This window comes from Trematomus bernacchii, unplaced genomic scaffold, assembly GCF_902827165.1.
Source record: "Trematomus bernacchii unplaced genomic scaffold, fTreBer1.1, whole genome shotgun sequence".
Classification (NCBI taxonomy): Eukaryota; Metazoa; Chordata; class Actinopteri; order Perciformes; family Nototheniidae; genus Trematomus; species Trematomus bernacchii.
The window spans coordinates 211,795-225,393 of NW_022987793.1; the positions used below are offsets into that span (position 1 = coordinate 211,795).

Consider the following 13,599-nt stretch of genomic DNA (forward strand, 5'->3'; position numbering starts at 1 on the left):
TCAGAGATCAGTCAAACAGAGGGACGTCAGGCTCAAAGGAGGGTTTGACTGCCCTCTGCTGGAGGCAACACATACTGCATCACCAGGGACAGATTCATACTAACATCTCATTTAACCAAGCAATATGTTTGTTTACATATAAACACAGAAACAGCTTCTCTTCCTGAGTTTCTCCACTCACCAGATCATAAATCTGATTGGCCAGCTGCACCTTCTCGTCTGCGTCCTCCAGAGCTTTGTAATAATCCTGAAACACATTTTAATAAAGATATGAACTCTCTGTGAGCAGATCTGTAGGGTTAGGAGAGAGGAGGAAATCATACTGAGTTAGAGCAGCTGTAAGTCACACACAGAGGCGGGTTCAAGGTGTGTGTGAGGCGGGTTCAAGGTGTGTGTGAGGCGGGTTTAAGGAGTGTGTGAGGCGGGTTTAAGGAGTGTGTGAGGCGGGTTCAAGGTGTGTGTGAGGCGGGTTTAAGGAGTGTGTGAGGCGGGTTTAAGGTGTGTGTGAGGCGGGTTTAAGGTGTGTGTGAGGCGGGTTTAAGGAGTGTGTGAGGCGGGTTCAAGGTGTGTGTGAGGCGTGTTTAAGGAGTGTGTGAGGCGGGTTTAAAGTGTGTGTGAGGCGGGTTCAAGGTGTGTGTGAGGCGTGTTCAAGGTGTGTGTGAGGCGGGTTTAAGGAGTGTGTGAGGCGGGTTTAAGGTGTGTGTGAGGCGGGTTCAAGGTGTGTGTGAGGCGTGTTCAAGGTGTGTGTGAGGCGGGTTTAAGGAGTGTGTGAGGCGGGTTTAAGGTGTGTGTGAGGCGGGTTTAAGGTGTGTGTGAGGCGGGTTCAAGGTGTGTGTGAGGCGTGTTTAAGGAGTGTGTGAGGCGGGTTTAAGGTGTGTGTGAGGCGGGTTCAAAGTGTGTGTGAGGCGTGTTCAAGGTGTGTGTGAGGCGGGTTTAAGGAGTGTGTGAGGCGGGTTTAAAGTGTGTGTGAGGTGTGTTTAAGGTGTGTGTGAGGCGTGTTCAAGGTGTGTGTGAGGCGGGTTCAAGGTGTGTGTGAGGCGGGTTCAAGGTGTGTGTGAGGCGGGTTCAAGGTGTGTGTGAGGCGGGTTTAAGGTGTGTGTGAGGCGGGTTTAAGGAGTGTGTGAGGCGGGTTTAAGGTGTGTGTGAGGCGTGTTCAAGGTGTGTGTGAGGCGGGTTCAAGGTGTGTGTGAGGTGTGTTTAAGGTGTGTGTGAGGTGTGTTTAAGGTGTGTGTGAGGCGTGTGTGTGAGGCGGGTTTAAGGTGTGTGTGAGGTGTGTTAAGGTGTGTGTGAGGCGGGTTTAAGGTGTGTGTGAGGCGGGTTTAAGGTGTGTGTGAGGTGTGTTTAAGGTGTGTGTGAGGGCGGGTTTAAAGGTGTGTGTGAGGTGTGTTTAAGGTGTGTGTGAGGCGGGTTTAAGGTGTGTGTGAGGCGGGTTTAAGGTGTGTGTGAGGTGGGTTTAAGGTGTGTGTGAGGCGGGTTTAAGGTGTGTGTGAGGCGGGTTTAAGGTGTGTGTGAGGCGGGTTTAAGGTGTGTGTGAGGCGGGTTTAAGGTGTGAGAGGCGGGTTTAAGGTGTGTGAGGTGTGTTTAAGGTGTGTGTGAGGGTGTGTTTAAGGTGTGTGTGAGGCGGGTTTAAGGTGTGTGTGAGGCGGGTTTAAGGTGTGTGTGAGGCGGGTTTAAGGTGTGTGTGAGGCGGGTTTAAGTGTGTGTGAGGCGTGTTTAAGGTGTGTGTGAGGCGGGTTTAAGGTGTGTGTGAGGCGGGTTTAAGGAGTGTGTGAAGCATGTCTCTGACCTTCTTGATGACCTCCATCTGCTCCTCTCTCCACTCCGGTTTGTTCTTCTTGGCGTTGACGAAGAACTCGATGACTTTCTGCTCCAGCTGGTCCGTGGCGTCTGGAGGGATCAATATAATATCAGTGAGGAACAGAGCCTGGGTGTGTATATGTATATATATGTATATATATATAGGAGGCAGGTGGTGGTGGGAGAGGAGCACCAGATACAGGAGAAGACGGTGAAGCCGTGTTCACTATTGTGATGAAAGCACAGAGGACATTCCTGCCTGGACATTGAACATTATTCCTTCATAAGATTCACTTTCTGCTGCCCAGTCTTACTTTGACTGAATGTTCTGTGTTATTTAGCCGCTACAGGTGTTAACGCCTCTCAGTGCTCCCCCCGGTGTTTCCCCCGGCTCCTCTGCATCAGGTACTCACTCTGAACCTGCAGGTCCATCTCCCTCATCTCTGTGAAGCGGTCCCTCAGGTCGATGGGGAGCTGCTCGATCACTGAGGAGAGAGAGAGAGTTAGCACTGTGTGTGTAGCTGCTCGATCACTGAGGAGAGAGTTAGCATGAAGGGTATCTCACTGTGTGTGTGTGTGTGTGTGTGTGTGTGTGTGTGTGTGTGTGTGTGAGTAAGACAGAAGAACAGTTAGCATGAAAAATATCTCACTGTAAATAATTAATTATGTAAGTATGGTGTGAGAAACCGGCCAATCAGAGCACAGCTGCAGATCTCTAATAATACACACACTAATATCCTGTCTCTCACACACTGAACAAATACAAATAAATAAACAAAACAAAAAAACACAAGACAGAACAAAAACACAACAAATTAATACAAATAAACAACAAATACTTGAGTCACTATCATCACTGTGTGTGTGTGTGTGTGTATAACTGTGTGTGTGTGTGTGTGTGTGTGTGTATCACTGTGTGTGTGTGTATCACTGTGTGTATAACTGTGTGTGTATAACTGTGTGTGTGTATCACTGTGTGTGTATAACTGTGTGTGTGTGTGTGTGTATCACTGCGTGTATCACTGTGTGGATAACTGTGTGTGTGTGTATAACTGTGTGTATCACTGTGTGTGTGTATCACTGTGTGTGTGTATAACTGTGTGTGTGTATCACTGTGTGTGTGTATAACTGTGTGTGTGTATCACTGTGTGTGTGTATCACTGTGTGTGTGTATAACTGTGTGTGTGTATCACTGTGTGTGTGTATAACTGTGTGTGTGAGCAGGGGAGAGGAAGTAGAACAAGACACAAAGAGAAAGTACATTTCAAAATAAAACCGGAAGCACTAAGGGGCCGGAAGTCTCAAAATAAACATGAATAATAATAATAATAATAATAACAACAATAATAAGTCCAAACAAACAGAAGCTAAACAGATAAACTCAGATACGGTGGGTTCATAGAAAAGCTAAATCCCGTGCAGATTGACTAAAACTCGTTGACGGGGAAATGATGACGCATGAAGATTAAAAAAAAGACACAATAGATGCTAGGCTAACAGTTAGCGCGCTAAGCTAACGGCTAACGGAGCGGGATATCACACCGATTTAAAGCCTGAAACCCGCTTCTAACCCCGGGAATGATGAGTTATAACCCCGCACTCACTCTCCAGGTAATCCTCGAGGTACAACATGGCGGCGGTTAGAAGGTTTTCTCGTTTTAACGAACGGGTTGTTTTTCTCCAATATGGCGCCGTCACTGTCTGTCTGAGAAAACAATACCAGGTCAGAGACGTGACGTCAGCGACTGCCCGTGTTCTCATTGGTTAAAACCTACGTTGAGACGTTCTTTTACGTTCTGAGGACAGGTGGCTCATGGGAGTTGGAGTTTAATACGGTTAAATGTGTTTTTCAGAATCAGAATGAGATAAAATGATATAAAATGGACCCTTATTCATCCCGTAGAGACATGCAAGTGTCAGAGAAGCAACATAATGAGACATAAACACAGATAGTATGGAACATAACCGGGAAAAATAATAAGAATATAAGAATAAACATGTATTAATTAGTATTTGTGGACACTAAGTCGTTGCTAATGCTAAGAGACTTTCCACATACTTTTGAACATTTCCATGTGTGTGTGTGTTCCTGCCACCAGAGGCATGTATGATGTGTGTGTCTTCTTCCCCACAACACTATACTCTCTCTCTCTCACACACACACACACACACACACACACACACACACACACACACACACACACACAGCTGACCCTGGAGGCGGACACATTCCTCTGTGGGGTCTGCTGCTGCTGTACGCATTTAATTAGTGAAGAAGAAGAAGAAGAAGAAGAAGAAGAAGGAGGAGGATGCCCCCCCCCCCCCTCAGACAGGCAGACCCGAGACGCGCGAGGAGGGTCAGGACTCCGGGTGCACGTGCACTTTTGGGGAGTTTATGGACGATCTGCTGGAACTTTTTGACCTTTGTAGTGTTGTTTGATGTGTTCCCGCATGAACTCTCTCTGACTGAGGGTTCTGGATTATTATTCTCTAACTCCGACTCTAACTCTCCACCTGTTGTTCTGGAAGAGTCCCTGGAAAAACCCGAGCTCCTCCGAGAACAGGGGGGGGACAGGTGTGTTTGGGGGGGTGATGGTGGTCCACGTGAGCAGATGGCTCGGCGGGACGCGGTGAGGTGTGCGCGCGTGCTCCTGTACGCGCTCAACCTGCTCTTCTGGGTGAGGATGATATTATTAATGATCATTTAACACGTGATTAACCTGTGTGTTACAGCTATATCATACATGTTGTTCTCATGGGAAACACATGTTGGTTTAGGCTTCACACTTCTGGAAGGTTAAAGGTCATAGTGCTTTATTATAAGTGATAAACCTCACAGAGGCTAACATGATGACACTCAGGGAGTTAACAACTCAACTTACCCTTTAGTTTAAAAGCATGTGAAAACATCCCATAATGTGTTTTAACTGACCGTTCCCACGGTGATGCTTTCAGTCCTCACACTAATTACCCATTTCCTGTTTTTATTTATTATGTTTATTTATTTATGTGTCCTGTTTGTTTTGTAAAAAACGTTATATATGATATATGTTAAGATAAACAGAGTTAAAGGAAAGTAGGCCACAGAGCGAGCCTCACATTCTGAGGGTTATTTACAGGCAGCAGAAACTGATCTCTGTGTGTGTGTGTGTGTGTGTGTGTGTGTGTGTGTGTGTGTGTGTGTGTGTGTGTGTGTGTGTGTGTGTGTATGTGTGTGTGTGTGTGTGCAGCTGATGTCAGCATGTGTGCTGGGAGTGGCTGCGTGGATAAGAGACCCACTGAACTCCGTCCTGACTCTGACAGCCCACACCAGGTCAGACACACACACACACACACACACACACACACACACACACACACACACACACACACACACACACACACACACACACACACACACACACACACTGTAAATAGCGAGGTCTCTGCAGACTAGTTGAATCCTTAATAAGAGAAACATCTGTACTGTGTGTGTGTGTGTGTGTGTGTGTGTGTGTGTGTGTGTGTGTGTGTGCAGGCTGGAGGAGGCAGCTCTCCTCTCCTACTCGTCTCCTCTTCATCCCGTCCTCCTCTCTGTTTGCTGCTTCCTCGTCATCATCGCCATGGTGGGATTCTGTGGCGCTCTGAGGGGAGACCTGCTGCTGCTGGCCTGGGTAATATACACATCACATTATATACATATATATACATATGATGTATTTAGATAGATATATATTATATTGTATTATTATATATATTTGTTATAATAAGATAAGAAGACTTTATTTATCCCGAAGGAAATAGTTGTGCCAGAGTTACAAAGTAACTAGAGAGCAGATAGTAACTAGAGAGCAGATAGTAACTAGAGAGCAGATAGTAACTAGAGAGCAGATAGTAACTAGAGAGCACATAGTAACTAGAGAGCAGATAGTAACTAGAGAGCAGATAGTAACTAGAGAGCAGATAGTAACTAGAGAGCACATAGTAACTAGAGAGCAGATAGTAACTAGAGAGCACATAGTAACTAGAGAGCAGATAGTAACTAGAGAGCAGACAGTAACTAGAGAGAGCAGATAGTAACTAGAGAGCACATAGTAACTAGAGAGCACATAGTAACTAGAGAGCAGATAGTAACTAGAGAGCAGATAGTAACTAGAGAGAGCAGATAGTAACTAGAGAGCAGATAGTAACTAGAGAGCAGATAGTAACTAGAGAGCAGATAGTAACTAGAGAGCACATAGTAACTAGAGAGCAGATAGTAACTAGAGAGCACATAGTAACTAGAGAGCAGATAGTAACTAGAGAGCAGACAGTAACTAGAGAGAGCAGATAGTAACTAGAGAGCACATAGTAACTAGAGAGCACATAGTAACTAGAGAGCAGATAGTAACTAGAGAGCAGATAGTAACTAGAGAGAGCAGATAGTAACTAGAGAGCAGATAGTAACTAGAGAGCAGATAGTAACTAGAGAGCACATAGTAACTAGAGAGCAGATAGTAACTAGAGAGCAGACAGTAACTAGAGAGCAGATAGTAACTAGAGAGCAGATAGTAACTAGAGAGCAGATAGTAAGAGCAATAGTAACTAGAGAGCACATAGTAACTAGAGAGGCAGATAGTAACTAGAGAGCAGATAGTAACTAGAGAGCAGATAGTAACTAGAGAGCAGATAGTAACTAGAGAGCACATAGTAACTAGAGAGCAGATAGTAACTAGAGAGCAGACAGTAACTAGAGAGCAGACAGTAACTAGAGAGCAGATAGTAACTAGAGAGCAGATAGTAACTAGAGAGCAGATAGTAACTAGAGAGAGCAGATAGTAACTAGAGAGCAGATAGTAACTAGAGAGCAGATAGTAACTAGAGAGCAGATAGTAACTAGAGAGCACATAGTAACTAGAGAGCAGATAGTAACTAGAGAGCACATAGTAACTAGAGAGCAGATAGTAACTAGAGAGCAGACAGTAACTAGAGAGAGCAGATAGTAACTAGAGAGCACATAGTAACTAGAGAGCACATAGTAACTAGAGAGCAGATAGTAACTAGAGAGCAGATAGTAACTAGAGAGAGCAGATAGTACTAGAGAGCAGATAGTAAACTAGAGAGCAGATAGTAACTAGAGAGCACATAGTAAACTAGAGAGCAGATAGTAACTAGAGAGCAGACAGTAACTAGAGAGCAGATAGTAACTAGAGAGCAGATAGTAACTAGAGAGCAGATAGTAACTAGAGAGCAGATAGTAACTAGAGAGCACATAGTAACTAGAGAGCAGATAGTAACTAGAGAGCAGATAGTAACTAGAGAGCAGATAGTAACTAGAGAGCAGATAGTAACTAGAGAGCACATAGTAACTAGAGAGCAGATAGTAACTAGAGAGCAGACAGTAACTAGAGAGCAGATAGTAACTAGAGAGCAGATAGTAACTAGAGAGCAGATAGTAACTAGAGAGCACATAGTAACTAGAGAGCAGATAGTAACTAGAGAGCAGATAGTAACTAGAGAGCAGATAGTAACTAGAGAGCAGATAGTAACTAGAGAGCAGATAGTAACTAGAGAGCAGATAGTAACTAGAGAGCACATAGTAACTAGAGAGCAGATAGTAACTAGAGAGAGCAGATAGTAACTAGAGAGCACATAGTAACTAGAGAGCAGATAGTAACTAGAGAGCACATAGTACCTAGAGAGCAGATAGTAACTAGAGAGCAGATAGTAACTAGAGAGAGCAGATAGTAACTAGAGAGCACATAGTAACTAGAGAGCAGATAGTAACTAGAGAGCAGATAGTAACTAGAGAGCACATAGTAACTAGAGAGCAGATAGTAACTAGAGAGCAGATAGTAACTAGAGAGAGCAGATAGTAACTAGAGAGCACATAGTAACTAGAGAGCAGATAGTAACTAGAGAGCACATAGTAACTAGAGAGCAGATAGTAACTAGAGAGCAGATAGTAACTAGAGAGCAGATAGTAACTAGAGAGCAGACAGTAACTAGAGAGCAGATAGTAACTAGAGAGCAGATAGTAACTAGAGAGCAGATAGTAACTAGAGAGCAGACAGTAACTAGAGAGCACACAGTAACTAGAGAGCACATAGTAACTAGAGAGCAGATAGTAACTAGAGAGCAGACAGTAACTAGAGAGCAGATAGTAACTAGAGAGCAGATAGTAACTAGAGAGCAGATAGTAACTAGAGAGCAGATAGTAACTAGAGAGCAGATAGTAACTAGAGAGAGCAGATAGTAACTAGAGAGCACATAGTAACTAGAGAGCAGATAGTAACTAGAGAGCAGACAGTAACTAGAGAGCAGACAGTAACTAGAGAGCAGACAGTAACTAGAGAGCAGACAGTAACTAGAGAGCACATAGTAACTAGAGAGCAGATAATAACTAGAGAGCACATAGTAACTAGAGAGCAGATAGTAACTAGAGAGCAGATAGTAACTAGAGAGCAGATAGTAACTAGAGAGCAGATAGTAACTAGAGAGCAGATAGTAACTAGAGAGCAGACAGTAACTAGAGAGCAGACAGTAACTAGAGAGCAGATAGTAACTAGAGAGCAGATAGTAACTAGAGAGCAGACAGTAACTAGAGAGCAGACAGTAACTAGAGAGCAGTGATTAGTGGAGCAGATAGTATATCTATAGATAGATAGATAGTTAGTTAGTTAGTTAGTTTATTAGTTAGTTTGTTAGTTAGATAGTTAGTTAGTTAGTTAGTTGGTTAGTTTGTTAGTTAGATAGTTAGTTAGTTAGTTAGTTAGTTAGTTAGTTAGTTAGTTAGTTAGTTAGTTAGTTAGTTAGATAGTTAGTTAGTTAGATAGATAGATAGATAGTTAGTTAGTTAGATAGTTAGTTGGTTAGTTCGTTTGTTAGATAGATAGTTAGTTGGTTAGTTCGTTTGTTAGTTAGTTAGTTAGTTTGTTAGTTAGATAGTTAGTTAGTTAGTTAGTTAGATATATAACCTTAACCCTGCAGGTGTGAACATATTTACTATATTAGATTAGGTATACTCTGCAGTAGATTGTATCTCACACACATGGGGCCGTTCTCATGTCATCAAATCCCCCTCCTCGACTCCTCGGTCCTCCGGTAGTGACCCGGAAATGAATTTTAGCGCGCCATGTTGAAGGACATCTAATTTCTCTAAATGCACATCGAGGACCGAGCATCGAGCGTGGAGGAGGCTCTCTGGAGGAGCTCTAACCGAGGAGACACTGATGGGTCCTCCACGGTCCTCCACGGCTCCTTCGTGGATGCATTTCCGGGAACAGAGATGTTTCAAAGAGTCGTGACGCACAGCCGGACTGATCTCAGCCAATCACAGCTCTGCATGCATCCCCTGGATATTATTTTAGTAACTGCTTTCATCGCGACGCGATGTTTCCAGAGAGAACAGCTGTGAGGTCCGTGCAGAAAGCAGAGCAGTGTGTATAATATATATCACTCAGTATAACAGGCCTACTCTCTTTATTTGCTTTAGTTTAGTAGATATCTACAAACAAAGAGTCCAGATGTTTCTAAAACCATTTAGTGCTTCACAAAATAAAATACACAACGGCTGTAGCCTGATGATATGCTTTAGGAGCTGTAGGTGTGTGTGTGTGTGGTGTAGGTGTGTGTGTGGTACAGTGTGTAGGTGTGTGTGTGGTACAGTGTGTGTGTGGTGTAGGTGTGTGTGGTACAGTGTGTGCGTAGATGCAGCGGACAGACAGGTCTCAGTTGGTTTGGTGTCCTCTGCTTACTTTTAATACTTGAAGATACAACTTTTTCCCCTCCTCGGCTCCTCCGCTCGCATTTCCTGTGGGCGGGACTAAGTCTCGAGGAGGGGAGTCGAGTAACACATAATGTAACACATCATGTAAACACATCATGTAAACACATCATGTAAACACATGTAACACATCATGCTAACACATATGTAAACACATCATGTAACACATCATGTAAACACATCATGTAACACATCATGTAAACACATCATGTAACACATCATGTAACACATCATGTAACACATCATGTAACACATCATGTAAACACATCATGTAACACATCAGTAAACACATCATGTAACACATCATGTAACACATCATGTAAACACATACAATCTGTAAACACATCATTGTAACACATGTAACACATCATGTAACACATCATGTAACACATCATGTAACACATCATGTAAACACATCATGTAACACATCATGTAAACACATCATGTAAACACATCATGTAACACATCAGTAAACACATCATGTAACACATCATGTAACACATCATGTAAACACATCATGTAAACACATCATGTAAACACTTCATGTAACACATCATGTAAACACATCATGTAACACATCATGTAAACACATCATGTAAACACATCATGTAAACACATCATGTAAACACATCATGTAACACATCATGTAAATACATGTAAACACATCATGTAAACACATGTAAACACATCATGTAAACACATCATGTAAACACATCATGTAAACACATCATGTAAACACATCATGTAACACATCATGTAAACACATCATGTAAACACATCATGTAAACACATCATGTAACACATCATGTAAACACATCATGTAACACATCATGTAACACATCATGTACACATCATGTAAACACATCATGTAACACATCAGTAACACATCAGTAACACACTCATGTAACCACATCGTAACATCATGTAAACACATCATGTAAACACATCATGTAAACACTTCATGTAACACATCATGTAACACATCATGTAAACACATCATGTAACACATCATGTAACACATCATGTAAACACATCATGTAAACACATGTAACACACCATGTAAACACATCATGTAAACACATCATGTAACTACACATAGTAACTAGAGAGCAGACAGTAACTAGAGAGCAGACAGTAACTAGAGAGCAGATAGTAACTAGAGAGCAGATAGTAACTAGAGAGCAGACAGTAACTAGAGAGCAGACAGTAACTAGAGAGCAGTGATTAGTGGAGCAGATAGTAACTAGAGAGCAGATAGTAACTAGAGAGAGCAGATAGTAACTAGAGAGCAGATAGTAACTAGAGAGCAGATAGTAACTAGAGAGCAGTGATTAGTGGAGCAGATAGTAACTAGAGAGCAGATGCAGATAGTAACTAGAGAGCAGATTGTAACTAGAGAGCAGATAGTAACTAGAGAGCAGATAGTAACTAGAGAGCAGATAGTAACTAGAGAGAGCAGATAGTAACTAGAGAGCAGATGCAGATAGTAACTAGAGAGCAGATGCAGATAGTAACTAGAGAGCAGATAGTAACTAGAGAGCAGATAGTAACTAGAGAGAGCAGATAGTAACTAGAGAGCAGATAGTAACTAGAGAGAGCAGATAGTAACTAGAGAGCAGATAGTAACTAGAGAGCAGATAGTAACTAGAGAGCAGATAGTAACTAGAGAGCAGATACGTAACTGCACGTTATAATTGTATAAATAATAAACATAGAGTTCTTTCTCTCCTGAGTTCAGCTCACAGTAAACCTGCAGGTGGTTAGGGTTAGTTAGTTAGTTAGTTAGTTAGTTAGTTAGTTAGTTGGTTAGTTCGTTTGTTAGTTAGATAGTTAGTTAGTTAGTTAGTTAGATAGATAGTTAGTTAGTTAGTTAGATAGTTAGTTAGTTAGATAGTTTGTTAGTTAGTTAGTTGGTTGGTTAGTTAGTTTGTTAGTTAGATAGTTAGTTAGTTAGATAGATAGATAGATAGATAGATAGTTAGTTAGTTAGATAGATAGTTAGTTGGTTAGTTTGTTAGTTAGATAGTTAGTTAGTTAGTTAGTTAGATAGTTAGATAGTTAGTTAGTTAGTTAGATAGATAGATAGATAGTTAGTTAGTTAGATAGATAGTTAGTTAGTTAGTTAGTTAGATAGTTAGTTAGTTTGTTAGTTAGATAGTTAGTTAGTTAGATAGTTAGTTAGTTAGTTAGTTAGTTAGATAGTTAGTTAGTTAGTTAGTTAGATAGTTAGTTAGATAGTTAGTTAGTTAGTTAGATAGATAGATAGTTAGTTAGTTAGTTAGTTTATTAGTTAGTTTGTTAGTTAGATAGTTAGTTAGTTAGTTAGTTGGTTAGTTTGTTAGTTAGATAGTTAGTTAGTTAGTTAGTTAGTTAGTTAGTTAGTTAGTTAGATAGTTAGTTAGTTAGATAGATAGATAGATAGTTAGTTAGTTAGATAGTTAGTTAGTTAGTTGGTTAGTTCGTTTGTTAGATAGATAGTTAGTTGGTTAGTTCGTTTGTTAGTTAGTTAGTTAGTTGTTAGTTAGATAGTTAGTTAGTTGTTAGTTTAGATATATAACCTTAATCTTCACTGCAGGTGTTCTGTGAACATATTTACTATATTAGATTAGGTATACTCTGCAGTAGATTGTATCTCACACACATGGGGCCGTTCTCATGTCATCAAATCCCCCTCCTCGACTCCTCGGTCCTCCGGTTTGGTAGTGACCCGGAAATGAATTTTAGCGCGCCATGTGAAGGACATCTAATTTCTCTAAATGCACATCGAGGACCGAGCATCGAGCGTGGAGGAGGCTCTCTGGAGGAGCTCTAACCGAGGAGACACTGATGGGTCCTCCACGGTCCTCCACGGCTCCTTCGTGGATGCATTTCCGGGAACAGAGATGTTTCAAAGAGTCGTGACGCACAGCCGGACTGATCTCAGCCAATCACAGCTCTGCATGCATCCCCTGGATATTATTTTAGTAACTGCTTTCATCGCGACGCGATGTTTCCAGAGAGAACAGCTGTGAGGTCCGTGCAGAAAGCAGAGCAGTGTGTATAATATATATCACTCAGTATAACAGGCCTACTCTCTTTATTTGCTTTAGTTTAGTAGATATCTACAAACAAAGAGTCCAGATGTTTCTAAAACCATTTAGTGCTTCACAAAATAAAATACACAACGGCTGTAGCCTGATGATATGCTTTAGGAGCTGTAGGTGTGTGTGTGTGTGTGGTGTAGGTGTGTGTGTGGTACAGTGTGTAGGTGTGTGTGTGGTACAGTGTGTGTGTGGTGTAGGTGTGTGTGGTACAGTGTGTGCGTAGATGCAGCGGACAGACAGGTCTCAGTTGGTTTGGTGTCCTCTGCTTACTTTTAATACTTGAAGATACAACTTTTTCCCCTCCTCGGCTCCTCCGCTCGCATTTCCTGTGGGCGGGACTAAGTCTCGAGGAGGGGAGTCGAGGAGGGGAATTTGATGAAATGAGAACGGCCCCCGGTCACGTGAGGGCGGGGGGGGGTGTGTTCACCTGAGGGGGTGTGTTCACCTGAGGGGGGGTGTTCATCTGAGGGGGGGGGGGACAGGTGTCTCTACAGATAAGATGTCCCTGAAAGTGAAGTGTGTGTGATGGACGATGATGAGAGGAGGTCAAAAGTTCACCGTGTGTGTGTGTGTGTGTGTGTGGTGTGTGTGTGTGTGTGTGTGTGTGTGTGTGTGTGTGTGTGTGTGTGTGTGTGTGTGCGTGTAGTATTTCTGCAGTCTGCTGCTGGTCTTCTGTGTGGAGCTGGCCAGCGCCGTGTGGACCTACGAACAGGTGACTTTATATTAATGATCATTAAAGAATATATTTTATATTTATATTTCATTTAGGATACAGATTATAAAAATATCACGTGTTAAATACATTTGTAAATATTCAGAGTGAGAACCAATCAGAGCGCAGCGTGAGAGCAGCTGGAGAAATCTGACTGCTAATAATACACACACACTGATATCCGCACAAATCACAGCACACACAAGCACACACACACAAGCGCCACACAATCTCAACACACACAACATCGTCACACACACAAC

General features: G+C 42.2%; 2 protein-coding genes across 6 annotated transcripts in view; one reads left to right on the forward strand and one right to left on the reverse strand.

The window, feature by feature from the left end:
* Positions 1-3,521, reverse strand: part of ing3 (inhibitor of growth family, member 3) — an 11,848-nt gene extending 8,327 nt beyond the window's left edge. For all 5 annotated transcript variants that reach the window (XM_034149819.1, XM_034149816.1, XM_034149818.1 and 2 more), the window contains exons 1-4: positions 3,402-3,521; positions 2,211-2,282; positions 1,787-1,887; positions 182-247 (exon numbers count right to left, since the gene is read on the reverse strand). In XM_034149819.1, coding sequence (XP_034005710.1) covers positions 182-247; positions 1,787-1,887; positions 2,211-2,282; positions 3,402-3,429 — 267 coding nt within the window. In that variant the 5' untranslated portion in view covers positions 3,430-3,521. The remainder of the gene's footprint in view (positions 1-181; positions 248-1,786; positions 1,888-2,210; positions 2,283-3,401) is intronic.
* A 542-nt stretch (positions 3,522-4,063) lies between these two features.
* Positions 4,064-13,336, forward strand: tspan12 (tetraspanin 12; the record flags this gene model as incomplete). Its single annotated transcript, XM_034149813.1, is given in 4 exon segments — positions 4,064-4,475; positions 5,028-5,110; positions 5,315-5,450; positions 13,271-13,336. Coding segments are annotated over 4 exon segments (654 nt in total), but the record flags the coding sequence as incomplete, so codon positions are not given.
* Positions 13,337-13,599: the final 263 nt, after the last annotated feature.